Consider the following 27,955-nt stretch of genomic DNA (forward strand, 5'->3'; position numbering starts at 1 on the left):
GCTTTAGCAAAAGTTTACTTCACAAATGTTTCCTTGAATTGTTCGTCAAATGTCTGTCAACTTCGGACTTTTTCGGTTTTTACGACAAGTTGTATGCAACTTACTATTGAATTTGACGTAAATTTACTGCCCGAATTTGAATGCAAATTCACTTCAAAAGTTGACTAGAAAAAAGTTGTCTTTAATTTTCAGGCAAATTTTATGTCAATTTATCGTTAATTTGACTTGAAAAATTGTTAAGTATATTTTTACGCTCAAATTGTAGACAATTTTACGTATAAATTTGCATACCTTCTGAAATGGTAAGAATGAACATTATCGACCATTTTTTTTCGTACAAGTTTATCTTAAAATTGAAGAAAAATTAACCGCAAACTTTTATTTTCAACTTTTGCTGTGATATTGTCTGCAGATTCAGGCAGCGGATTTCAGGTAATTTCAACATCAAATTACTATCAATTTCAATGCTATTAGGGTAAGTTTAGTAATTCCAGGTATTGGCCGTGCTTAGCTGAATTAAGTCCTCTGTAAATTAAGTTAAGATTTAGCATAGTAGAAGCAAAGCATACTTATTAGATTAAATCTTAACTAAATCTTATTAGGTACACGTATAGGATTTAGTTCGGCCGAATACGGCCATTAATGACAACATCTGTACCTATCATCGCGCTAAATGACACGATTTTGGTACCACCTTTAAAAGCCACACTAAATATAATTGCTTAGCAAGTTCTCCAGTGGAACATTCATGGGTAACTTAACAATAAGTTTCTGGGAAGTCTTGGCTGGATAATACTTGCGTGCAAATTGATGCAAATCAACTACCGTCTGAACGTAATTTGACAGAAAAACTTGCCATCAATTTGAAGTGAAACTTACAGTCAACTTAATGTCATTGTCTGACAGTAACACTTGGTCGAATTGAATTCAAGTTACAGACAATTTACTGTCAACTTGAAGGTAACTGTTTGCTCTCCAACATTTTTCCTTCGAATTGGCTAATAGGGCAGTAGCTTGAAGTTAACTCACGGTTGGAGGCTATCAGGGACCTCGCGAATATAACTAGAGAGAACATACAACATTCAAAATTTTTTAGCAATCCACAAATTATACTTCCTAAATGAAAGGTATTATTTAACGCAAAATTTAGTTTTAGTCAATAATAATAACTTAATTAGAGATAATCATACGGATTTTCAACGCAATCACTAAGTAAACATTATACTTTAATTGATCACTACATAAATATATATACATAGCACTAATTGAAAAGTTGGTGTCAATTAAATGTGACCAAATTGGTGACAACTTTCAGCTTTTGGAAGAGATCCTGTAAGTTGTTATCAAGTTCCTTATAACTTGGCAACCAGTTGCGGCTAATTTAAGGAAATGCCAATTTCTGCGGTCAACTTGATGACAAGTTGCGGCAATAGATTGTCGTTAGCTTGCTGTCAGCTTGGCTATCAAGATTGATACTGCTTTGCGAATAGAACTACACCATAAGGACGTTAAACGGATCCGTGACGATTTGCACAAAACTAGATTTAATGTCCCTAGATCGAGGTTGCTATAGTAATGTTTCCAACCTACGAAATAGTAAAATAGTAAGAGAGACTACATTACAAGAAAAATAATACTGAGTGTTTTCATGAAGTGTCAAAAAGTTAGAAATCTGAAATAATTGTTATCATATGTTGAGATAAAATAGAGTTCTTATAACAATGTTACATTTTTTTTATAGATGGCGAGTAAATCTGTAAAATTGAATAAATAACAAAATACAAATATTTTCGTGGTTAAGTCTGATAATTATATGTATATTCAATATACGTGAATTAAGTATATTGTACATTGATATAGTGGTAAATAAAGAAAAAAAATATTTACTGAATGTTTAATTCAATTGCTATTCATTTATAATATAATTTAAGTGGGTAATTTCAATAATATTAAATAATGAAATAACATAATTATTTTGTAGTTGTTAAAGTGAAAAGTTTTTTATTAAAAAAATGACAAATAACTTCTAAACTAATACAATAAAAAATGTATTATAAATAAATAATGTCAAAGTCAGTTGATGAGAAATTTGTTACGAGTTAATTTTTTGTTGTAGTTGTATTGACGAGTAATTTTAATTGATACATACATTTTGTAGTTATCCTTATAAATAAAACATTATATATATAAATTGTTTATATGCCATAAAAGTGAACATAACTGTTTAAATAACTAACAATAGTATTAGTATTTTTTTTTTTAAATTTATTCAAAAGAAGTATCAATTGATACTTAATGTAGTAGTATTTATAGTGGAAATTATAACCAAAGTAAATAACTTCAATGTTGGTAAAAAATAACATTATCGATAAATTATGTATTTTAACGTCTTTGGAATAAAAAATAAAATCTTTATTGACATATAAATTTCTTTACATCGTATAATATGTACATATATATGTATATATAAATTATAACTAAATAATTGTATTATTTATACAGTCGTAAATATATTTTACTTTAACATATACATTAAGTTTGTGACTAATATTATGCATTTCTCAAAAATAAACAATTTGGTAATAGTTATAACGTGATATTTAATGCAACGAGCAAAATATATCAATTAATTAATTGTAGTTTTACCTCTTAGATTACTTTAATGGCATTTGAAAATTTTGTAAACACCAATGGGGCAATTAAAATTTTCATATTTATTAAAAAATGTAAAAAATTATGAAATCCATAAAAAAAACGATTGTTGATTAAAATAAAAAAAAATGATACATCATTTATTTTATCAACCATTTTTATTTTAAATTTTAAGTAAATATTTACAAATATTGTAATATTTTAATCGAATTTTCGTACATGTTTCACTCAAATGTTTTGTTAACTTCTTAAATTTGATTGAATTTCAAATTTTTATCTTACGGTAAATAATAATTTAAGCTAATAATATTTTTAATTCTTTTAATTTTAATTTTTGTTTCTTTAATTATTCAAAGATATTTTTTCTTTACTTCTTAAACGAGTTCAACACCAAGTGTACTGTTTAATTTAAAACGGGTATTGAAATTTTTTTTTTTTTTTTTTTTAATATGTATTCAAAAACATCTTTTCGAGCTCCAAAACCGTATGAAATTTTTAAGTTGGTTTGTACGGTTAACGGTTCATCGATTTTTTTCTTTTTTTTTTTTTTCAAGATGAATAAGTGTATTTTTATTCAGAAAATTTTGTTCTTTCAAATGTAAATTGAAAATAAACCTACAAAAAAATAGGTCATACAGTTGTGTAATTTTGGTCGGTTTTTGAGAGTTGTCCGAGATTGAAATTTTCTTTAAAATTTCAATTTTTAGTTTAAAATAAATATTGATATGAGTTTTTTTTCTAAGGTACGAAATTGATTTAAAAAAATAAGATTTAATCGTTGTTTTTTAACTTACCGCTATGAAAATTGATAATTAAAAAAAAAAGAAAATTATTGGTTTCGGTCCAATTTTCAAAAATAAAGTTTTCATCAGAGCCACGCGAGAAATGCATGTTTTTGACGGTCTAATAGTTTTTTGAGTTCGAAGAGCCGAAAAATTTTCAAGTAATTATGTTTTCGAGCTTAAGGAGCTCAAAAACAGTGGGAAGTTTTGGGGCTGGTCTGCAGGGTTTACCGGTACACAGATTTTTTTTTCTCTTTTCTTCACATTTACTGAGTAACCGACGTAAAAATATAAGAAAAGTCCAAAACAAATAATTTTTTTATTTTGATGATGATTACTTTTTTTAAGAAACAAAACTCGTTTCTTCAATTCTTTTGCAAAACTTTATTTAATCACCCCGAAAAAAACGGTTCGATACATCAATTGAAAAATTTACAGGGTTATTGGGGGTACATCAAGCTAAAAAAAGAAACTAGAAACATTAGTCTTTTCATTGATATTTACAAAATAACGTTTGATTTACGGAAAAACTCAAAAAAAGGTATTTTTTTTTGTATTTACTTCTAATGAGTGTTAAAAATAAATAAAAAAATTTTTTTTAAAAAAATGATGAAAGGCTCTTGTAAGAAATTTATTCTAGTTTTTGACGCCGATCTTCAATTTACTGTGCGATCATTAGTACCTGAAATATTGACTGTCGAAACAAAAAAAATCATTTTTCGTTTGACGGCTGATATCTTAGCGACAAGTTGTTGTACGAATCTCTAAAAAAATACAGATTGCAGCAAAATAAATTCGCTAACTGGCTTATGCATTGTTTTATCTGGAAATATTTTTCCACGGCCCATAGATTCTTTGGAAAATGAAATTTTAAAAACTTTTGTTTCGCGATATTTCTTATGTTTGCGCAATAGCTATAGCTCTAAAAAATTATTTATAAAAATGCACCAAAATAAGAGATTTTAAGCTACAAAATGTTATTTTTTTCAATTTTAATACGATCATTTTTCACGGAGTTACAGCTTTGCAAAAATGATTAAAAAATTTTAAGAATTTTTTGGTTTCTTTAATTTTTGGCAAGAGTATATTTAAAAGGGAAAATGTATTTTGGGTCCTGGTAAAATAAAGATATTTGTTTACATTTTTCAATATCAATGAATTTCTCGAATTAATTGAAGTATTCATTAGAGTATTGTTTTATTTTATGGAAATATTTCAGGTCGTGTATGACGGTTACAGGATAAGTTTATCTTATTAAATTCTCATTTTTTTTTTTTTTTTTTTTTTTTTCCTCCCAAATTATCAATCACTTAGTGATGATAGATTGTACTTGACTGACACGGGCCAATTTAGTATAAGGAGAATCTATAATAGAAAAAAATTTATAAAATATTTTTATTTTGATATTGAATTTTTATTTTGTCAACTATCAATCAAACTTAAATCCCCATTATTTAAAAAATATTCAAAAAATTTCATACATGCATATATATCTTGTGATATACATTAGTGTATTGTAATGATATAAAATTAGGCTCGTTTTCGAAGAGTGAGAGTAAAAAAAGAGAACGACTAATTTTTTATAGAGAACTTCAGATAGTTGATTTGACTAAACATTATATAGGTAATGTACCAAACTAACTTTCACATAAGCAAAGTATAGAAAATTTAATTAGTATGAGATTATAATTGTAATTACTATTACGATGACAAGATCAGATATAATTATCAGACGTACAGGTACGTACGAACCATTAAAAGTAATAAAATAAATACTTTTTAAATACATAATAGTTGTGAAATTTACAGGTTATTTTATGCACAATAAAATACAACTGGCGAAACTAAATTATAATGGGACATGTATAAGTTATGTGAAATGAAAACCATATTTTCAACATTTTTTGATTTCATTAGAATTTTCAAGACTATTAAATTATTGAAAGAAATGGTCAAAACATAAAGCTAAAGGTCATAAATTGAAGCATATCAAACAAGCTTTAAGATAATTTTTACTGGAATCGTTTATCAGTTTTAGTTTTAATGTTATATGAACTTAAATAGTGAATAACAATTGATTTTTCCAAACAACCATAATTTCAAAACTCATCAATCGATTCAGCCCATCTTCGAATCTGATCAAGATAATCGCTTATAGAATAATTGTAGAAAATTTCATTAAGCTCCGATAAGAACTGTAGGTGCTATCGTAATGATAAGAGCAGTGATAATCATCGGGATTAGAGGTACGTGACTGTCCATAACGATTGAGGTGTGCAAAAATTAGTTGAAAATAAAAAAACATTAACTATGGTGATAAAGTAACAGTTTATAATGCTCATGAAATATGATAATAAACATATCGCATAGCACCCAAGAAACCAGAGTATAAGCTCATAAATTATAATATTCTTTGCACTAATGCACAGAAAAAAATAATCGGTAGCAGCTACGCATTATTCCGGTAACAGTGACCGAAACAATCCGTAGCCGCTACCAATGCTTTCGATAGCAGTTACCAATTTTTTTAACGTCCCGCGATAGAGATCAATAAATATGAAATTTTTCGCTGGAATGAACAAGAAATCCTGATATTTTGGAAAATGTTCATGTTTGGAATAAATAGTATGCATTTATAGACGATTCCTACCACGGACAAACCGTGCAAATATAAAACTCCAACAAATTTCATTTTTGACCGCCAAATAAACTAGTAGATTACTGATGTCAATTTGGTAGTTTTTTTTCGGAATCTGTTCGGATTCTATTAAATTTTGAAATTTACGTCAGTACGTGTGTTGTTCGTCAATTTGCTGTTGTTATTTGTCGATAGAGATCAATAAACATGAAATTTTTCGCTGGAATGAAAAAGAAATCCTGATATTTTGAAAAATGTTCATGTTTGGAATAAAAAGTATGCATTTATAAACGATTCCTACCACGAACAAACTGTGCAAATTTAAAACTCCAACAAATTTCGTTTTTGACCGCCAACTAAATTGGTAGATTACTGAAGTCAATTTGGTAGTTTTTTTTCGGAATCTGTTCGAATTCTATTGAATTGTGAAATTTATGTCAATACGTGTGTTGTTCGTCAATTTGCTGTTGTTATTTGTCGATAGAGATCAATAAACATGAAATTTTTCGCTGGAATGAACAAAAAATCCTGATATTTTGAAAAATGTTCATGTTTGGAATAAAAAGTATGCATTTATAGACGATTCCTACCACAAACAAACTGTGCAAATATAAAACTCCAACAAATTATATTTTTGACCGCCAAAAAAATTGTTAGACTACTGACGTCAATTTGATAGTTTTTTGTTAGAGTATCTGCAGGTTCCATCATTTGTAAATTTCAGTTCAATATATGTGTTGTTTATAAATTTGCCGTTGTTATTTTTCAATATACATTAATAACCACGGAATGGTCAACTTGAATGACTGAGAAATCCTATTATTTTGATACATATTCAAATATAATAAATAAATTATATGGTTTACAGGATTTGCATGACGGACAATCTCTGCAAAGCTTTATTTCTGTCGTTGATCATTTTTGAATGCTAAGTGGTGTACGAATTGTTTACAGCTAATTTGAAAGTGTTAGAACGGACTTTGGTTTGTTTCAGCCTGAATGAGGATTTATAGTCTATTGATATTCTATTAACGCATTTACAGTTATTATTTTTCATTAATATATTTAATTTTCACTGCACAAAAACATTGTAGAATTTTTAAAAATATTGATATTTAATAAGATTATTATATACCTTGAAACTATTTTCATTACGAAGAAACTGTGCTAAGGAGTAAACTTTTAGCAGATAATTTTGAATCAATGGACTTCATATGCGGTTTTGTTTTCTTATTTAACTTTAATCAGAATTTCTAGATTTTTCACTAGCTTTTTTAGAATTCGCAGCTATTGCTAATCGATATATATCATTAATCATAAAATTCTCACTTCATAGAACCAAATTCACCGTATCATGGACATTGCATTCCAATACAGATATATACTTTCAAACGGTTTTCATTTCAAACAATTTGTGAAAATCTTTAATTTGCGCCGAGAACATTTCTATACCCCAACTCAGAAAATAACTTTTGCCAAGCAATTCTACAGTAACGGGGTAAACTTGTCTTTTCGTTTCGATTCGAATCAACTCAAGTTTTCCAGCCTACTTTTAGGCTGCTACTGAATTAACAATTTTTATGTTTCGATATAGATTATTATACAGTAAGTTTATTTGGTTAGAAGAAAAAAAATTTCAATAACTTTTACTCTATCATTTTATCCCAGACAAAATATAATGTATTTTTAAAGTATTCTCTACACCTACACACGATTTTAATTTCAAATGTGGCTAGATGAAAAGTGAAATATATGTAATACAAAACAAGATAAAATTTACGACAAATTTCTCCTTTAAATATTCGCATCCAATTTACCATCTCATATTCCGAACATACATTCCAGTAAAATTGAATTTTTAACTTAACAATAATTATCAGTCAAACTAACCATTAAAATGAGAACTATTTGAAATGAATTTTTCTATTAAAGTATTTTATGTATGGATAAGTGTAACTATTGCAGACTTCCAAAATCTTCTAAATTTCCAACAAATCAATTAATGAAAATAATGGAATTGGAAACAATGATTTTACAAGTCATACATTTATTTAAAGATGCATTTTTTAATATTACTATACTTACATTTTATTCATTCATCTCAAAATAAATAAATTCCGTATCATTAGCTACATCCACATTCACTTGTATTGTCATTTTTTAAATATAAATTTTTGCATAGAAATAGAGGATATATAATTTGCATAATTAATCGCATTAACCTTAAACATGTTTTTGTTAGTTTAAATTAGCCAAGAAAGTCATTTCACTGTTTTTATTATAGCAGCTATATTTTAATTAACAAAATGATATTGTTCATCATCATGGCATCTGAAAAACTTTATTATTTTTCATTTGTCAAGATAACTACAAAATTTATTATTAATTGAAATTATATTCATTGATGTTTCTACCATCAAATACTTAAAAAAAATCATGCAATTCATTTAATTTATCTACTTACCTTCACATTATTTATCAATTTTAAAACTAAATTTTCCACATTAACGCCTACAAAATTGTTAAATTATAATTATCTTACTATTTAAGATTTATTAACTTGACTACTTATATTTACAAAGGTAACCATTAAGTCATTATGTTAATTACTTAGAGAAAATTTGTTTTTTTATTAACACATCATTAACAATGTCTTCTCAACATATTTATTATTTATTTAATCAAATTTGACCATCAAATCGTTTTGTTTTCAAATGAAAAACAGAAAAGAGTTACAATATACCTTAACACATCAAAATCTAAATAATTTTGTAAATTAGTCAATTTCAAGGATTCGTTGCCATCTCTCAGAAAAACGTGACATTAATATAAACCCTCTACTTTATCTTAACATTATTCGGTAACAAGAATTATAGTTAGTAATATTTTTAATCTATAACATGTAAACATTGGATGGCAGCACTTGTATTATTATATGACGTCTAGGTCTCCCTTCTTAGTCCCTACTTGTACTATATGCCTACGACTACCAGCTACCAACACTAGTCTAGTTTTGTGCAAATCGTCACGGATCCTCGCTTATGGCTGAGTCGTATACCTGCCGACTTATACTGTTATGTCCTTAGGTGCCTCCACCTGTTAATTAATTAGTGAACTTGAGATACCCAAATAGGCGCGCATTTAAACTCCACTTGAAATTCATATATTAATACTCACTGCGTCTTATCAATATACGGTCAATAAATCGTCGTGGCACATACTTATTATATTATATATTTAGATTATAAAAATTTGAATAAATAAATAAGTAAATCTTTATTTTATATTCAGAGAAATATAAATACAGTTTGAGTGGTCTTGGAACGTTACCTGTCACCCGATACTTGAAACCTAAACAAAACAGACGCATAAAAAATCATGAATAGGCTCTTGTTCTATAGTTAACAGTAAATATGGTTATACATAAATGCATACTCTATAAATAAATGAGAAAAGGCAATATATAATAAATAAATGTTAATTATAAATGAAAACTATATCACCAGAACTCAACTATTATTGTTAATATATAGTTATATATTAAATAAAGAGTGTCAATTGTATCGAATAATTAAATATAGAATAATTATAGAAGAATACACCTCTGATAGTCTACAATATTTAACTGGATAATTGTATTTAAGTACAGGAAAATAGAATATAAATAGTATAAGTAATAAGAAGTCGTGGAATGGATAAAGTACTATTGGATCAATGTACTTGGTGTGCTTCCAAAGGAGTAATAAAAAAACATGTTTTGATTTTATTAGAAATTAATTTTGCTTGAGTACATGTAGTATTGCACACTAAGTACATTGAAATTTTGTTATACAATTTTTTTTTGAAATTTTATGAAAATGTTTGTTATGACTTTGCATCATATTAGGTACTTGATATTTTTTCGATTTGACTTTTTTTTTTTGTAAAAAATAATTTTTTTTTTATTTTTAAAAAATTTTTAACGTGTACTTAGCGCGACTTTATACAGAGAATCTGTTTTTGGTAGGATTTTTTTTTTTTTTTGGAGTGTTATTATATTTTTCAATTTTTAGTATTGTTTGACGCATAATTTATTGTTTGTCAATAATAAAGTATTAATTAGAGATCTATACATATATTCAACGCAATTACTAAATAAAAATGATAATTTAATTGATCTGTAGATAGCACTAAATTATATATATATATATATATATATATATATATATATATATATGTATACACTGTAGATCCCTTATCAGAGAGGTAATTTTTAAATATAGACATTGCGGGTAGCTAGATAGAACATAAGAAAGTTAATCACGGATTATATTTTGAAAATTTTTTAAATTATCTAATGCATCACTAATTGTTAGTCAATAATAATTACTTAATTAGAGATAATTATACGTATTTTCGACGCAATTACTACGTAAACATACTTCAACTGATCTACATATATATCTATACATACATATATATATATAGCACTAAGTTGCCCGATTTTGGTACTGTTTAGCGGATATAACTTTATATACAACCGAACGAAATTCAAAATTTTAACGTTATTATTGACTACAAGTTGTTACCAACATTCCTAGAAAGTTGACGATAATTGACTGCCGCAACCTGACGCCAACTTTCTGAGAAAATTGAAGTCAAATTTCTGTCAACCCTGTCAACTAAAGGAATGCCAGCTGTTGGCACACATTTTCTCAGAAAATAGACGACTATTTGCCGTCAACTTATGGAAATGCCAACAATCTTTGCGGCCAACTTGATAACAAGTTGCTGCAATTGGTTGCCACTAGCTCGCTTCCAACTTGATTATCAGAAATCGCTTATGGCTGAAGTTGTATATCTCAGCTCCAATTACTTAACTTCTCATTATAAACCAACTCAGCGTAAACCGATCCGATTTATTCTGATTGCAATCGTTCGTTGGTCGTTTGTCGATCAATGTCAGTCTATCAAAGTTGTTTGTGAGTTAATTGCTTAATTATGATAAAGTAAATAAAACTTGGCCTTCAATTTTTTCCATTTGACCCCTCTACTTCGATATTTTTTAAATTTTTCCATTTAAATCGCTAGGAAATCGTTTGTCGATGACTGCCGGTTAAAACAAATAAAACAGTAATTTATTTATAATAAAAATGTACTTAAGAAACTAGGTTTGCCATTAGTAGTCTTCAATAAAAATAATATATTTTTTTTTTGTATAACGATAATAAATCTTCCGATTAAAAATAATTCTGCTTCCATTGGTTAAAAACCCGATTTTCAAATTTCGCCAATAAGGTATTGACAGGTAGCGCTACAATGTTAGATGTACGAAATAACCCTAAAAACCACCTTAGGTTGAAATTGATAGTAATTTGATAATTGAAATTATCAAAGTTTGCTGTCCGAATTGGCCGACAATTTGATAGGAAAACTTGAAAAAAAAATTCGCTGTTAATTTTTCCTTAATTTAGAGGTAACTTTTTGATTACTAGAAAAAAACACTAATAAAAGTTTCCATGAAATTTTCGTCAAATGTCTAATAACTTCGGGCATTTCCGTTTTCGACGATATTTTGTATACGACTTTTAATGTAAATTTGAATTCGAATTCGGGTAGTAAGTTTACGTCAAATTGTATCGCAAGTTTTATGCAAATTCTCGTCAATAACGGGAGAGCCCGAAGTTAACGGACATTTGACGAAAATTTCAAGGAAACTTTCGCAACGTAAACTTTTGCTAAGTAAACTGTACAATTAGGAAATATCCTAACAATTATTATTGTACGGCTAAGTAAGTAGAGCTGATTTTCGTACGTCCTAGCGAATATAACTGCAATATTAAGAAGTTTAAATATTTTAAATAGACACCCTAATACCACAGTTTGTTTAGCAAAAGTTTTCTGGGAAATTTCATCAAATGTCCGTCAACTTCGGACAATTCTGTTTTCGAGGACAATTTATACACAACTTGCTACACAATTTGACTTAAATTTACTACCCGAACTAAAATGCAAATTCATTTCGAAAGCTTACTAGAAAAATTTTTGGTCAATTTCTAGGTAAATTTGTACTCCAATTTATTGTTAATTTCACTTGAAAAATTGTAAACTATTTTTTTATATTCAAATTGTAGACATTTTTAAGTATAAATTTGATTGTCTTCTTAAATGGTAAGAATGAACATTACCGATTTTTATGTGTAGCAAAAAAGTGTTACCTTGAAATTGAGCAAAATTAACCGTAAATTTTTCTCTTTAACTTTTGCTGTTAAATTGGCGGCAAATTCGTGCAGCAAATTTACAGTAATTTCAATGTCAAATTACTGTCGATTTCAATCTAAAGTGGCTATTAGGAGTTCTTTAATTTAATTTTATTTAAGCTAATTGGTAAAAAATTGACATTCGTTTGATTGAAATAGTTGTCAAGATTTTTCTTCTACTTAAGACGATTCGCATGCAACTCACAACAATTTCAAGTAAAACTAAAGTAAGTTGTATAGTTTTTTCTGTAGTATTTATGCAAAATCGGGGAAAATTGATTAAAATTATAATAATGAACACTGGCGTCAAATAAATAAAATTCATCTTAAATATCAACACGGGTTTATTTATGATTATGAAAGCTCTACTTATTTAGCCCCTTATTATGTACCGATTCCATTTATTTTGATTGCAATCGTTTGTTGGTCGTTTGTCGGTCAATGTTGGGCTATTAAAGTTGTTTGTCGGGTAATTGTTTATTTATAAAGAAATAAATAAAAGTCAAATTATATTTTTTTCTATTTAACCCCGCTACCTCTATATTTTTTCAATTTTTTAATTTCAATCGTTAGAAAATCGTTTGTCGGTGATTGCCGGTTCGTTTAAATTATTGATACAATAATATTAATTGAGTAATTTTATTATAAAAAAAATGATGCTAAGTGTAAGGACATTATTTCGTACACCTAACAACATTGTGGCGCTACCTGTCAATACTTTAGATTAATTGGCAATAATTTGAATATCGGGTTTTTAACCAATCGAAACAAATAATTATTTTTTAAGTTAACTATGAATCCAACAATTCATTATCATTATCATAAAAACAAAATTTATTTCTGTCGAAGACCCTAATAATAGCCATGCTAGTTTTTTAATTAAATTTTTATTATAAATAAAATTATTATTTCGTTTTTATTTTTTTACTGTTAATTACAACTTATTTTTTTGAAAAGTAGTTTATTGAAACCGAGTGATTGAAATTATTTACAAATTATCATGTTATTTTAATGTCCATTGATTTATTTTTTATATAATTACAGTAAGAAAGTTCCTTAAAACAGTGAATTATAACTAAATGACTCTTGAGTTCTACAATTCATGACGTACATAATATTAAAATACTAACAATTATAGTAAGATTTTTTTCTCTGTATTATTAATTTTTCTCTTTTTCTTTCATGATTAATTATCACAAGTTTAATTATTACCGTTAATGATTTCGGTTTGTAGGCTTCACACTGAAAAATATTTTGTTCATCTTATTCAAATCTTTTCCCAAAATGAATACAAAAATATCCGTATGAGAGCCTAGCTTAGATTTCTAATATGTGGGTTTCTACATAGCGTTTCCGGATGGATTTCCATATGGTTTCTTATAGGAACATTAATCTGTCCTTTTATTCATATACACGAGTCAATAGTCGATAGACATAGAAATCCAGATACCCCCGATTCTATTGAAATTTTACTTATACAGATACCTAGTTTCCTATATGAATTTCCCCCATAGAAATCTAGATACACATGGTTTTCTACAGGGATTCTCTAATAGGAATCCAGGTACTCATTGTTTCCTACACAGATTCTTTCATAAATTCATACACTTATATATTAATTCTTATGGAATTCTTACATAAATCCATATACTTTCCTATGTGGATTCATATGGGTACCCATACAATCTCACATGGATTTCTTTCATAGGGAAAGCAGAACAGCAATATCAAGTCGATATTGAGAGGTCCTAATATGGAGATTTATATATGTTAAGCCAAAGCAGTCGAAAAAAAAAAAAAATTAAACAATACAGGATCGTAGACGATGAACACAGTAGATGTGCTAAATATAATGAGTAATAATATTTGTATAAATAATGTTTTCATTATAAATATTCATATATTTACTGACTACATGAGACATCTTTTTTTTTTATTTAACTTATTGTATATATTGCACCTAAAGGTTCGATTACTGTCGTAGAGTCCACAATCATAATTATATTCAAGTAGCCATTGTATAATTCCCAAGTACCATTTATTCTCAAGCAATATGAGACGGGAAGATTATTTTTCTGCGCTATAATTCCTGCTAATCTGAAAGAACAAATTAAATAAAACTTGAATATTAAATTCAACCTAGAAAAATAAACCATGAGAAATCAGCTTACCGGTATTCCTGTACTTCTTCTCCAAAAATCAATTTTTTTGGTATATCTTGAATTTTGCATTTCATATTTTTATGATATCGATATATTATTTCTAAATTAATAAATAAATGATAATTAGGATACACAGTGACTGAACATAATTTAGAACAACTTTCTTGACGACATTTTACTTTTTTAAGATGTTTATAATATTTAACTGCCTCATTACGTACTTTGAAACCATTTTTTATGATTAATTTGGTATCAACTTTCAGAAAAGGTGTAAAAAATGACGAACATCCACAAGATTTACATATATATACGTTAAGCAAGCTAGCTTGATCTGTCAAGCAAGTTTCCCATGTGTTGAAAATAGTTTCTCGTATATCTGTTGTATGTATAAAAACATTATTAAGGAATGTCGTTGAAGTTTTTGAAATATATAATGATTTTAATAACAAAGCTCTCTTAGCGTAAATTTCTGCACACGATTTCAAATTTATAAAACCGATTATGAATTTAAAAGTTTCATTGCTCGAGTCTTTGAGGAAATTCATATAACTCGGAATGTCTAATGCACTGCAACTTAAGATATGTACTATGAAATCAAAATTATACGTGTCTAACAAATGAAAAATTTTTTTATCTATAATGATTCCAGATATACTATTTCCACCTTGAAGGATCAAAACTGATTGATATTCCAAGGATCTACTATTCTTAATGCTATCCATAATTGGGCTTTCGATAAAACTATTTTCCTCAATCGAGTCAAATGAACCGTCAAAATAAACCTTATTATTTAGTTCTTTATTACGCCAATTGTCTCTTGAATTAGTATCAGAGTCATCAAGAGAGTCTGTTATAGGTAGTTTTGAAGCCACGCCATGTTCAAGTGATTTAGGTTCATCGTTGGTAAGATCAACAAGCTCTTTCGTTAAGGTATAATTTTGAGTAGAGTTCTCATGATTATGATCATTTTTTGAAAATATTTTGGTATATATAACTCCTTGAGGTTCTATCGATGTGTGAGATTTTACACACTCTATTTTCTGTTTAAGACCATCACACTTATCCCAGCGATTATTAATACGTCGACAGTATGAGATGAAATGTCCTGGTAACATAGCTATAACACCAGATAATTGATACTGATCATCACCCAAGTTAAGATTTATTGGAAAATCTACCAACTGCCCAGGAATACTATGAGATGCTTCAACATTGGCTCGAACATCTAACTCGATAAAAATTTGAGTATTATAAATATTTAATCTGGTGTTACAATAAGAAGAACATGTTTTAATACCCAACTTCTGTGTCCATTCATTATTTAACACTTCTTGTAGAACATGATAGCCATTTTTTCGTATAATATAGTGATTAACTTGTAATATTATTATAGGTGAAGTGTATATATGACAGTTTGGACAGGTATGTGTTAACCATCCACTTGGCACATCATTGAAACATTGTTTATATATAGTACTCACGCAATCATATAAGTCAATTTGATTTGAATTGAGCATTTTTTTTATTTTATGGCTGAACAGGTCTTCAAGAAGTACGATTCTATTTTTATTCGTCGTAGCAGATAGCTCATTTTCATCGAAAAATTTTACAAATTTTAATACTTTATTTTTAGATTCGTCAATAAAAGCCATGTATTGTGGATTATCCATTGCACTAGAAGATAAAATTTGGATAATTGAATCAAATCCACAGGTGTTAGTGGCAAAGTAATATGACCCTCTTATATTAACAGGATTTCGTACATAATTCCCATTTTTTAGTAACTGCAAGTTTTGTATGTTTGTTGTAAAAGCATTTCGTTGTTGGATCTGTGAATTTGATTTAAAATATTTACCACGTGGTTTTCTTAATTCTAATGTTGGCTTATGATTTTCATTCGATCTTAGAGTGTTTTCATTGGTATCCTTTAGTTTTGTACAGCCTACTATTATTTTTTTTTGTTTTGGTGAACTATCAGTTATTATAATACCGGCTTTTGATTTATCTTCTGCGTTCCCAATTCGATCATTACTAGTACTTTTTATACCATAAGTATCAATAGCTTTCATATCACCAAAACCAGCATCTTCTGTACCAAGTGGGTTAAGACTGAATGTTTCTTCTTCGACTTGTGGTTCTGCGTCAATATTTTTACAGTTGACAATAATTTTTTGTGTTTTAGGTTGTGGACTAGGATATGGGCCATCATTTTGATTAAAAACTTTCAAGTTCGATGTAAACGCGGCGGCATTACCAATATAGTAGTTAAGAATAAGTTTCACAAGCTTATCTAATCGTAATGATAATGAATAATTTCTCAGTACTATATGCTTAATTATATTAAAATGCCCTTCCACAAAAGTTGTAAGTGCATGCCCTGCTATATAAGGAATACAAACGGCTGTCCATAGAGGAAATTCGTACGCGTTTAATATGAACTGATCAATAAAATCCTCAAAAAAAAAAAAATGAATTGGGATCTCCTCCAACACTGAGTATGATCAAAGCATCATCTCGTAGATTGTGCATAAAATTTTTTATACGACTATTGGTCTTATTGAAATTAGTATTAGGTCCACCGTTATTTTCAATAGTTTCTTCATTTTCTTTTTGTTTTTCTTCTACATTTTTACTATTTATATCAGTTGATTTTCACAGTCATCAAAATTAATATCAAAATTGCGGTTTTTTATAAGTTCTTCGAGCTGTTTCCGAGCATCTAAAACAGAACTGCCATTTTTTTTATCACCGTATCTCGAAATTCATTCAGCCCAACGATGCACATCAATCGAAAAATCTTCTGGAATTGTTTGATTGTTTGACAATCAATCAACAGTGCAACACAATACATATGAAATTGACGCACCGATGTTAGCCGCATGGACTTGAAGCAATCCCATTTTCTAATCATTATCATAGAATGGGATACGTCTAGTCGAAGGTACGTATGTATTGGTTCTCGACGATGATACTCACTGTCATTAATAGCATATAAAAAACAAGTCTCAACGTATATTTTTACAGTTTGATTATTAAATGCTAGTGATATTCCATTCATTACTGCTCGAGCAGAATCACATACAGCTTGTTTAGGTTTTGGGGCATTTTTCAACCATTGTTTTAACCACCACCATATCACTTCCGTTTCTTGACTTTCGATAAACATGTCGTGAACGGATAAAGTTTCATTGTCAAAATTGATTGTAATTGAATATAAAAAAATGTTATCAGATGAACTTCCATCTTCATGAACTAATGGCTTAGCGATACTTCCAGTACCATCGACAGAGATAGATGAGACACTTTTTGTTGTCCTGCAATATTTTTTATAATCATGCAACTGTGCTGGAGTACTAAATGAAATATATAATTTTTTTCGTTTAACTTCATGAATGAAACCTTGAAATGGCATAGTACAATTCATATCTTCAATTGTTTTTATTAAATCTTTTCCATCTGAAGCCCTGCTTAAAAAATCCGATAGATTCTTATAGCTGTTTGTATAAGGCCCTATACTTAATTATAGCACTTCTCATAGAACTCATTCATTCTCATAAAATTTCTATGGGAATTTTGAGAATCTATTGGATTCTATGAGATTTTCTAAACAGGGAACTTTCACATTGAGTTCAGCATCCGTATATTCTTTTTTAGCTTGTGTTAAAACTTTTTTAGAAGGAATATAAGATGTTATTCGACCTCGGGATTTTACGTTTTCTCGAATCTCACGTTTATACCAATTTGTAGCACCTTCATGAAAGACTTCTTTTCCAACGCGTTGTCTTTTAAGGCCTTTAAGTTGACGCTTTACTTGATCGTGTTGATTATAAAAAGTTTCATGAGTTCTTATTGTAAAAACAACGTTAGTTTCATCCAGTGGCTTTTCATATAACTAACAAAATAGTGGGTTTTCATAACTCTTACTTTTACAATATCCTCTGATTCGTAAGTAATGTTTACTCTCAGGTGAATCATAAATTTTCATATTTTAAAGCTAAATGCACAAGGAAGTTCCGTAATGCAATTCTCATTATATCTCTTCGATTTTTTGTGACATCCCTGCTTACAAAATCCGATAGGTTCTTATAGCTGTATGTATAAGGCCCTATACTTAACTATAGCACTTCCCATAGAACTCATTCATTCTTATAAAATCTCTATAGGAATTTATGAGAATCTATTGGATTCTATGAGATTTTCTAAACAGGGATTAGTATAAACACTTTCCGCCGACCATTTACTATTTAATGTATCGTTCATCTGTGTCCGAACATGTGAACTGTACTTAGGATACGTTCCATCCTTAAATTCATCAATAAACTTTTCAATAGTATCCGTAGCATCCGTAACAGAAACCAAAGCTACCCTCGGCATCGTACTGAAAAATAAATATCAAGGCTATAAATTCACAAGTAAAAATATTTCACTTAAGAACGGTTTTCAGATAATTTTGTCCCAGCTTTTCTCTGAAATAAAAGCTCTAAACGCAAAATAAAGACACAGACCCGATGCTTTACTCTATGAACTAGCGAAGTGCACTTGAATTTTTTGATAACTTCCATTTGTTTACGAGAAAAGCTTGGACAAAGTTCCTATTTAATGTACAAGTGCAACAGAGATAGTACCGTTTATCCAGTTGAGTGCGAATAGAGAAACAAATGAAAACGCGTCTTAAAAAATAACCAGAAAATTTGTCTTATTGAGTTTTTTAAGTTCTAAATTATAAAACGAATTAATGATAAGAAAAGCTTACAAATGAATTAATGAAATAAGTAATCTACACTATATGAAAATAAAATTTCATAAATCACAACTCAAAAGACGATTTGTTAAATTTAAATTATTTTTCATTCATTAACATTAAAATTTTTTATAATAAATTATTTAAACATAATAGTAACAATAAAATCCATGATCAAGCAATAATCATTAATGTATAACCCGTAACAATTATGAAGTCAATACCAGTCATTCAATTGTTTTTAGTGATTATCATGTAATCCGTTCAATTCAAAACTTTTTTTTTTTTCATAAAATATTTTTATTCATTTAAATAATAATAAAATTCTAGAAAATTAATTAATAAATAATTAATTCTTCTTAATATTTTTATAAATCAATTAATTATTTATTATTTTTTTTTTGTTATTTATACTCCAGTTAGAAAACAACTTTATCAACATTTGTAAGAGGTGGCATGAATGTATTCGCCATAGTGGCCGGTTTTAAAAATTTAAAAAAATTTCGTGAAAAGTTTTATTTTTACTTTCAATGATTTACATAGAATTGAAGATTATGTATATAGCTAAATATAAACACAATCTCACCTTACAATCAAATAATGATACTGAAAGTAAAATAAATAAACTAACTACTTGTAAGTAACAAAAAAAAAGTATTGAAACACACAAAAATATTTTTCGAAATTCTTTACATGCATTTTCATAAATTTCTTCCTACACAGAAAAAAAAAATCTCGATTGAAAGCAAATATTTTTGATTCAAGAAATTTTTTTTGAAAACCTTAATTTTCTTGGATAAAGTAAAAATCTAACCAAGACAAATCTACTTGTCTCAAGAAAATCTTGATTTAGTTCCCGAAAATGTTTGTTTTCCAAAATATTTTCTTAACTAAAGATTAATCGTTTTTCTGTGCACAGTAATTTAATGCTTGTTTATAGAGAAAAAAAATTTTTTAAATATGCTCATTTCAGTATTATAATCAAATAATATATCAACGATCATGATTTATATAAACTACTCTCACCTTGCTAGTTTTTAGCATACTTATGATTAATTATGCATTAATCAACACAGATTGAAAAAAATGAAGTAGAATATTTATCATATTATGACAGGTAACATATTGTCCTTAAAACCTTTTATTTATATGGTGTTCCTGAAGTCTTTTTCGTTTTTTTTTTTTTTTTTTTTTTTTCAATTTCACATAATTCCTGATAGAAGAATTAATTCCTGCAAAATAGAACATATAAACTTTTAGCTTCGATAATTATGTATAAAATGTAAATAATAAAAAAATAGGCGTTTACGTCTGCCCTGATTAAACAAAACGATTTGTGACGATTAAAACTGTTTTAATCGTCACAAATCGTCAATTGATGATTAAAAACGATTAAATTTTTAATCGTTTTAAATCGTCGTGAATCGTCGATTGATTATTAAAGAAGATTAAAAACGATTAAATTTTTAATCGTTTTTAATCGTCGTGAATCGTCAACTGACGATTCGAGAGAATCTAAAACGATTAAATTTTTAATCGTTTTTAATCGTCGTGAATCGTCAACTGGCGATTCGAGAGAATTCAAAACGATTAAGTTTTTAATCGTTTTAAATCGTCGCGAATCGTCAATTGACGATTCGACAGGATTAAAAAAGATTAAAAATTTAATCGTTTTTTATCTTCTTTAATAATTAATAGACGATTTGTGACGATTTAAAATTTCAAGTCGTCATGAATCGTTTTTAACCTTCATTCAGGACCAGAAATTATAATATTATTTTACGATTAAAGACGATTCATGACGATTTAAAATTTCAAATCGTCATAAATCGTTTTTAATCTTCATTCAGAACCAGAAATTATAATATTATTTTACGATTAAAGACGATTCATGACGATTTAAAATTTCAAATCGTCAGGAATCGTTTTTAATCTTCATTCAGAACCAGAAATTATAATATTATTTTACGATTAAAGACGATTCATGACGATTTACAATTTCAAATCGTCAGGAATCGTTTTTAATCTTCAATCAGAACCAGAAATTATAATATTATTTTACGATTAGAGACGATTCATGACGATTAAAAATTTCAAATCGTCATGAATCGTTTTTAATCGTAAAATAATATTGTAATTTCTGGTTCCGATCGAAGATTAAAAACGATTCATGACGATTAAAAATTTTAATCGTCATGAATCGTTTTTAATCGTAAAATAATAAATCGTCTTTTGACTATTTAGGACGATTAAAGCTGAAAATCCATGACGATTATGACGATTAATGATGATTTAATTTTTAATCGTTTTTAATCGTCACAAATCGTTTTGTTTGATCAGGGTGGCTAGTTGAGTTTGAATGCACATCCTTTTGTAATTTTGATTTAAGTTCAACGTTACATTCAGGATCATAAACGAATGAATAAACAAGTAAATACAAAAAAGAATGAATTGCTCCATAACATAAGAATGATCAGTTACAATATAAAAAAATAATAAAATATTCAGTGTGGACCGAGTACTTTCTTGATATTTTTTGATCCTTTTTGTGAAACACATTAAATATCCTAAAAAAAAACATTGGTAGAAAAATGTCGAAAAATTGTAAAAAACATTTAATACGCGATTTCAAATAATAATTATACTCACTGCGAAAACCATATCGAACATTGAAATGTTTAAAAATCTCAGTTTGGAAAGATTTCTCTTTATTTGTCTCCATTTTTTTATAACCACAGTACCTATAATTTCATTAATTATTCTTATACATTTAAAGTTGCACTTTATGAGAGAACGATTTTAACTATCAAAAACAAGGTGGCTTTAAAGTTAGCAGATATCCAACAATATTCAAGTTTTAAAAACTATATCAGTATAGATACAAAATTTTAACAAAAGCTTATTTAAAATATTGGTCGAACACTATATGGATTAAATTTTTTTATTTTTTCATTATTAATTTGTTTACATAAATAAATACAAATTGTTGGATATATGTTAACTTCATTTTCATAAAATGAGCGATATGTTAGCAAATGAATACTCACGATTGAAAATAGATAAAAAGTATATTTAATAGGGCTGTACAATTTAGCCGGTTAAGCCAGTTAAAAAAGTTAACCTGGCTAATTAGCTGGCTGACTGCTCGGCTTAGCCGGTTCACCGAAATTAGCTAGGATAATTAGCTAAAGGTTAAACCGGCTAATCGGCTAATTTTTAATTTTATGAAATATCTATGTTTTCAAGTATTGGAAGATTTATTTTTTTAATTTGACTGAAATTCATTTGAATTATTTGAATTTGGCGGCTTAGTCTAAGCACAACATGGCGGTGCTAAAAAAAATATAATACGTTTTATCGGCTATAGGGGCGTACCATGGCGTTTTTTCCTTTAAAATCATTGGTTAGTATATATTTTTGAAATGTATAGATATATATACATTTATATATTACATACATTCGAGTTTTTGATCGTACATTTCTCACCAACAATATTATTAAGTTAATTGCTTAAAAGTGTCGTTACTGTGGAATCATTTTATACGTATTTCAAGTGGAGTAGCTCAATGTAAATATTGCAAAATACAATATAATACGAAAAAAACCACGTCCTCATGAAGATACCATATTAAAAATAAACACTCGGAAAAATTTCAAGCCACTACTCCGATCGACGACATTGATTCTGATTCTCAGTAAGTAAATTTTGATTTTGTTTCGGTATTCAATATAATAATTTAGTTGTCTTAATAAAAATAAAAAAGCATTTTTATCAGTATTTTTAACAAATTAATTACTATATAATTTTCGCATATAATAGTTCTGAAGCGGAAAGCGGCCCAAGTACGCAAGAAAATTTACCTAAACGACCCAGACTATCTATACCTAGAAAAGAGTATTATAGTCGTCATTTAAGTAAATTTATTGAAAAATTCATTAACTATTGCATACAATAAATTTGTATTTAGATTAATATATTCTCTAATTAAGAAAAACAATTTAAAATGGCCTGAATTGGCTCCTACATAGATAGGAATATACACTTTATTTCGATTGAATCATTTTAAATTGATTTTCTTAATCAGGGCTTAGAATAGCAACAAATAATAAAAACTTTTATTTTCCAGAATCCTAAATCAGAAGCAATAACAATATCCCTAGTGAAAATGATTGCACAGGATATGCTACCGTTATCATTTGTAGAAGGTCCTGGACTTCTACAATTTCTCCAAACTGTTTGTCCTGATTATACGGTACCGAGCAGAACAGTAATCCGAGATCGCCTACAAGGATTATATGATGCTGTGAGAAATAAATTATTATCATCTTTAAATCGATTCCCAAATGTGTCCATAACAACTGATGGTTGGTCATCACGCGCTAATAATTCATTTGTAACTATTACTGTCCATGGTATTGATGATCAGTGGAATTTGTCCTCTTCTACCTTAGACACATTAGAAATGTCAGAAAGTCACAATGCCACAAATACATACAACTATCTGGCTAAAGCATTGAATGATTGGAATCTTTATGACAAAGTGATTGCAGTCGTACATGATAATGCTCGGTACATGGTTGCTGCTGTACAAGACAATTGGGAAGCTTATGATGATCTTGAAATAAGTGTCCGCAGTTTTTTCCACACTCTACAGTGAGTTGTAGAAATAGCTCTAAAAGAATGTAATTTGAAAGATTGCTTACAGAAAGTTTCAGCCATAGTAGGCCACTTTAAGCACTCGAATAAAGCCAGTACAGCTTTGGAAAATGCCCAAAAAAAACATCATCTGCCAACTCACCGGTTAATAAGCCATTCTCCAACACGTCGGAATTCAGCATATGATATGGTCGAACGTCTAGTTGAACAGCGTAAAGCTGTTGAGTGGGTTTTATTAGATCAAGAGATAACGCCTTAAGAAATGATGAAAAAACTACTTCTAAATGACTCTGATTGGACCTATTTGCAAGATGTCATCAAAATTTTTAAGTCATTTGAGGTTGCGACAAGATTAATGTCTACTGAGAGCCAGTCCACTCTTTCTATGGTACGGCCAACTGTCTATTTATTATTGAATAAATTTTTACAGCCGCAAGATGATGATAGCGAATATATTTTATTACTCAAAGAAATTCTTGAAAAAGAATTAACAACTCGTTTTTTAAGTAATACAAATATAACTTGTTGTGCAATTGCATCTTATTTAAATCCACGGTAATTATTTTTTTAATTTTTAAAATTGACTGGCCGGGTCAACCATATTTTACAGTTTTTTTTTTATACTAATTTTTATAAATACATAGTTACAAAGATTTAGCAAATGAAGAAGAACCATATCGGAATAAGATCAAGGAAAAATTGATTGAAATGACAGAGAGAATCACAGTAAATGAACCTGATTTGAATAAAAATCAAAGGGAGAGAGATTTAGATTATATTTTTGATCCTGTACGCGGCTTGTCTGGAAATCTGCAGAGAATGGCAAGTCTTGAAGGCCAAAGTCCTATTGAAAAAGAAATAATAAAATTTGACCGAGAGCCTACAATTCCAAAGGCAAACAATCCACTACTTTGGTGGAATTCCAAGCGGAACAAATTTCCAATCTTGGCAAATTTTTCCAGAAAATTTTTAGGTATTCCTCCTTCTAGTACTCTTTCTGAGCGGGTTTTTTCAACGGCAGACAATATAATTTCTGCCAAAAGAAGCTGTCTGTCACCAGAAACTGCTAATATATTAATTTTTTTATACCAAAATAGAGATATGATAGAAAAACTAGATTAAAAAACTTTCAAAAATGTAAATTGTTGTTATTAATATTAAAATACTATGTAATAAATTCATTCTCAGTCAAATTATGTCTATTAATACTCAAAAACATAGATATTTTATAAAATATAAAATTAGCTGATTAGCCGGTTTAACCTTTAGCTAATTAGCCTAGCTAATTTCGGTTAACCGGCTAAGCCGAGCAGTCAGCCAGCTAATTAGCCAGGTTAACTTTTTTAACCGGCTAAATTGTACAGCCCTAATATTTACCGAATAGATTAATAATTATAAATTTTCAAACTATGCTGTAATCGAACACATTTACTCCGAAACGCCAAAGTGGAAATAATTTGATTTGTAAACACATATTAATTATTATTCCATAAAAATCGATATCAATAAGTAGTTTTACGAAAAGGAAATTCCACTTTTCAAATAAAAAAAATATATTTCCTGTTAAAAAATAATCTTGCTCCAAAATAAAAAATTGTTATTTTTGTTGTGCAACATTCTAATCTGTTCTAATCGCTTGTAGGTCTAAAGGCGGATACACATTACTGAATCGTTCGCAAGGTTGATTTTTATGAAGCTTGAATTGTCATCCCTAATAGCCATTTTTCTTGAAATTGACAGTAATTTAACAATTAAAATTACCGAAATTTGCTGCTCGAATTTGCCGAAAATTTGACAGCAAAAATTAGAAAAAAAAATTTGTGGTTAATTTTTCCTCAATTTAAAGGTAAATTTTGTTACTAGAAAAAAAAAACCCTAATAGAAGTTTCCTTGAATTTTTCGTCAAATGTCCGTCAACTTCGGGCTTTTTTGGTTTTGACGATAATTTGTATACTACTTTTGAAGTGAGTTTGCATTCTAATTTCGGTAGTAAAAATTTACGTCAAATTGAGTAGCAAGTTGTATACAAATTGTCGTCAAAACCGAAAAATCCCGAAGTTGACGGACATTTGACAAAAAATTTAAGGATTCTTTTGGATGGTAAACTTTAGCTAAGCAAACTGTGCTATTAGGGTCATTATGATGATAATTAACGATTCTGCGTAGCAATCTTAAGGCGCCGGTGATACATTTTTTTTTGTTTTGATATTTATTGAAAATAATTAGTTCGTGTTAATTGTTTGATAAAATTATTGTTTGTTCTTTGTATTTTTTTCGTAAATGAGTGATAAAAAAAATAGGTCCTTAAGGCGGCAATGACTAGAGTCATTTTAGCTTTTTCTTTTTTTTTTTCTCAACAAGCCTTCAGGGGAATTTTCATTTGTATTTCTCTGTTAAAAAAAAAAATATAATAACCTTGAAATGAAATCACGGTATTTCTGTATTAAAATACTTTTTTTTTTAATTATAGTTTTATTTTATGAATAAAAAAAAGTAGCTTCAGTTTTTATTGATAATTTAATATTTTAAAGATATATCAATGTCAATAAACTGAAAAAGACGATATTTCCTATATTTTTATAAATCATTCCTCATAAAATTACGTGTTCGTTCAATCGATGGTATCGATTTATAGCTTTCTTTATATTCGTAATTAAATATTAAGTTTATACATTTTATTATAATAACAATCACTTCTATCTTTAATTACGTTTAATAATGCACATAACTAAGTAAGAAACTCAATAGTAATAATAATAGTAGTACTAATAACAAAGCTAAGTAACAAATAATCTGACAGTACAATTAATTGTGATAAGTTTTACTATTAAAGTTTGTAACTGGGATTACTCACATAGGAAACAAAAAAAAAAGTAGAGTTCTTGATGTCTTCGAAGTATCATAACAAGTACCTTTTACTTTAAGAAATTTAATAGTTGGTTATGTTTATTATCGCTTGAAAAGATGTTATATTTAAGTAAAAATAAAATAGATTTAGTATTATGAACATCGAGCTTCTATTTTATAATAATTTTCTCATGTGAAATTTGTTTTGATTAATTTTGACAGGATTAACTAAGAACTAAATGCTAACGCATGAACAACCTTATAAGTGTAGGAAATTAAAGTTATAATGCTTAGAAATAATGTACTATTAATTTAATAAAAACAATTTTTTTATTAATTGAGCCTTATCTTTTCACTCATAATGTTCATGAGTATTTAGTTATTTGTCTTATTTAAAATATAGGTTAGGAATTTTTTTCTTGGAAACTTTTTCTATCGCACATGGCCAAGGAATATAATCTAAATTATGTATTTTCATGTAAAAGTTACTTCAAAAAAGAAAAAAAAACTAAATTGTGCATAAAGTTTTTATTGTGTATTAGAAAATTGCATTTTATTTTTTTGTCATTAGTAGTGAAAAATTTACGAATAATTGTTTATCACAAAGCTGAATTTAGCTGCAGAAAGTTTTTATCATGATTTATTGCGTTCATATTGTTTTAAATAAAAAAAATTTCTAATGTAATTCTTCACTTCAATAATTTGATAGCTATGGTTTATCAACTAAGATATTAAAGTTGACTTTTTATTATAATTTGAATAAAAATCACGATCGAAATTTATAAACTTATAGTTTATTGAACTCATTGATACATCTCAAATGAAATGTTCAGTAGTTTTTAGTTTCTACATCATAATTTTCAGGTTAGTCATCAGCATCTTGTGTGATTTCTATTTTTTTTCCTTTAACATAAATTGCTGATCTACACTTAAATTGTATAAACTGTAGCGTTTTTTGAATTAAAGAACGAATAATATTTTGCTAATATCTTACCCAAAAAAAGTTATAAATTTTTCAAAAATAAGGGTTATATTTTTTCAAATAGTTATAACTTCTTCAAAAATTGACTAATTGGGAATTTTTTTTTCTAAAATTTTTATCTTCGAATGTACTTTTCAGAAAAAAATACAAAAATTTTAAGATAATAAACTCTATGAAATTTTTGGCTTTTTTGAGAAAAACGATTATTTTCTTACAGTTCACCTTTTTTTATTTTCTCAAAAAAAAAAAAAAAAA

The 27,955-nt window shown here is 27.9% G+C and overlaps 1 protein-coding gene and 2 long non-coding RNA genes across 7 annotated transcripts; all 3 read right to left on the reverse strand.

Annotated features, from left to right (window-relative positions):
- Nucleotides 1–3,476: 3,476 nt before the first annotated feature.
- On the reverse strand, nucleotides 3,477–8,898 carry LOC128667619 (uncharacterized). Of its 3 annotated transcripts, XR_008403559.1 has the most exons (4): nucleotides 8,537–8,898; nucleotides 8,158–8,411; nucleotides 4,575–4,799; nucleotides 3,477–3,893 (listed from the first exon to the last, which is right to left on the reverse strand). It is a non-coding gene; the product is annotated as an uncharacterized LOC128667619 (long non-coding RNA). The 3 variants fall into 3 exon arrangements; XR_008403560.1 differs by lacking the exon at nucleotides 4,575–4,799 and having other exon boundaries at nucleotides 8,537–8,868; XR_008403558.1 differs by having other exon boundaries at nucleotides 3,477–4,799; nucleotides 8,537–8,868.
- A 4,504-nt stretch (nucleotides 8,899–13,402) lies between these two features.
- On the reverse strand, nucleotides 13,403–20,387 carry LOC106694172 (uncharacterized). 2 transcript variants are annotated; one of them, XM_053738002.1, is made up of 4 exons: nucleotides 20,241–20,387; nucleotides 15,771–18,851; nucleotides 14,483–15,698; nucleotides 13,403–14,408 (listed from the first exon to the last, which is right to left on the reverse strand). In XM_053738002.1, the coding sequence occupies exons 2-4, from the start codon at nucleotides 16,540–16,542 to the stop codon at nucleotides 14,249–14,251; spliced, it is 2,148 nt and encodes a 715-aa protein (XP_053593977.1). In that variant the 5' UTR covers nucleotides 16,543–18,851; nucleotides 20,241–20,387; the 3' UTR covers nucleotides 13,403–14,248. The 2 variants fall into 2 exon arrangements, with proteins under 2 accessions (XP_053593977.1, XP_053593976.1); XM_053738001.1 differs by having other exon boundaries at nucleotides 14,483–18,851.
- A 982-nt stretch (nucleotides 20,388–21,369) lies between these two features.
- Nucleotides 21,370–27,050, reverse strand: LOC128667672 (uncharacterized). Of its 2 annotated transcripts, none has more exons than XR_008403622.1 (3): nucleotides 26,726–27,050; nucleotides 21,864–21,955; nucleotides 21,370–21,781 (listed from the first exon to the last, which is right to left on the reverse strand). It is a non-coding gene; the product is annotated as an uncharacterized LOC128667672 (long non-coding RNA). The 2 variants fall into 2 exon arrangements; XR_008403621.1 differs by lacking the exon at nucleotides 26,726–27,050 and adding an exon at nucleotides 25,249–25,330.
- Between the last annotated feature and the right edge of the window lie 905 nt (nucleotides 27,051–27,955).

This window comes from Microplitis demolitor, chromosome 4 (assembly GCF_026212275.2).
Source record: "Microplitis demolitor isolate Queensland-Clemson2020A chromosome 4, iyMicDemo2.1a, whole genome shotgun sequence".
Classification (NCBI taxonomy): Eukaryota; Metazoa; Arthropoda; class Insecta; order Hymenoptera; family Braconidae; genus Microplitis; species Microplitis demolitor.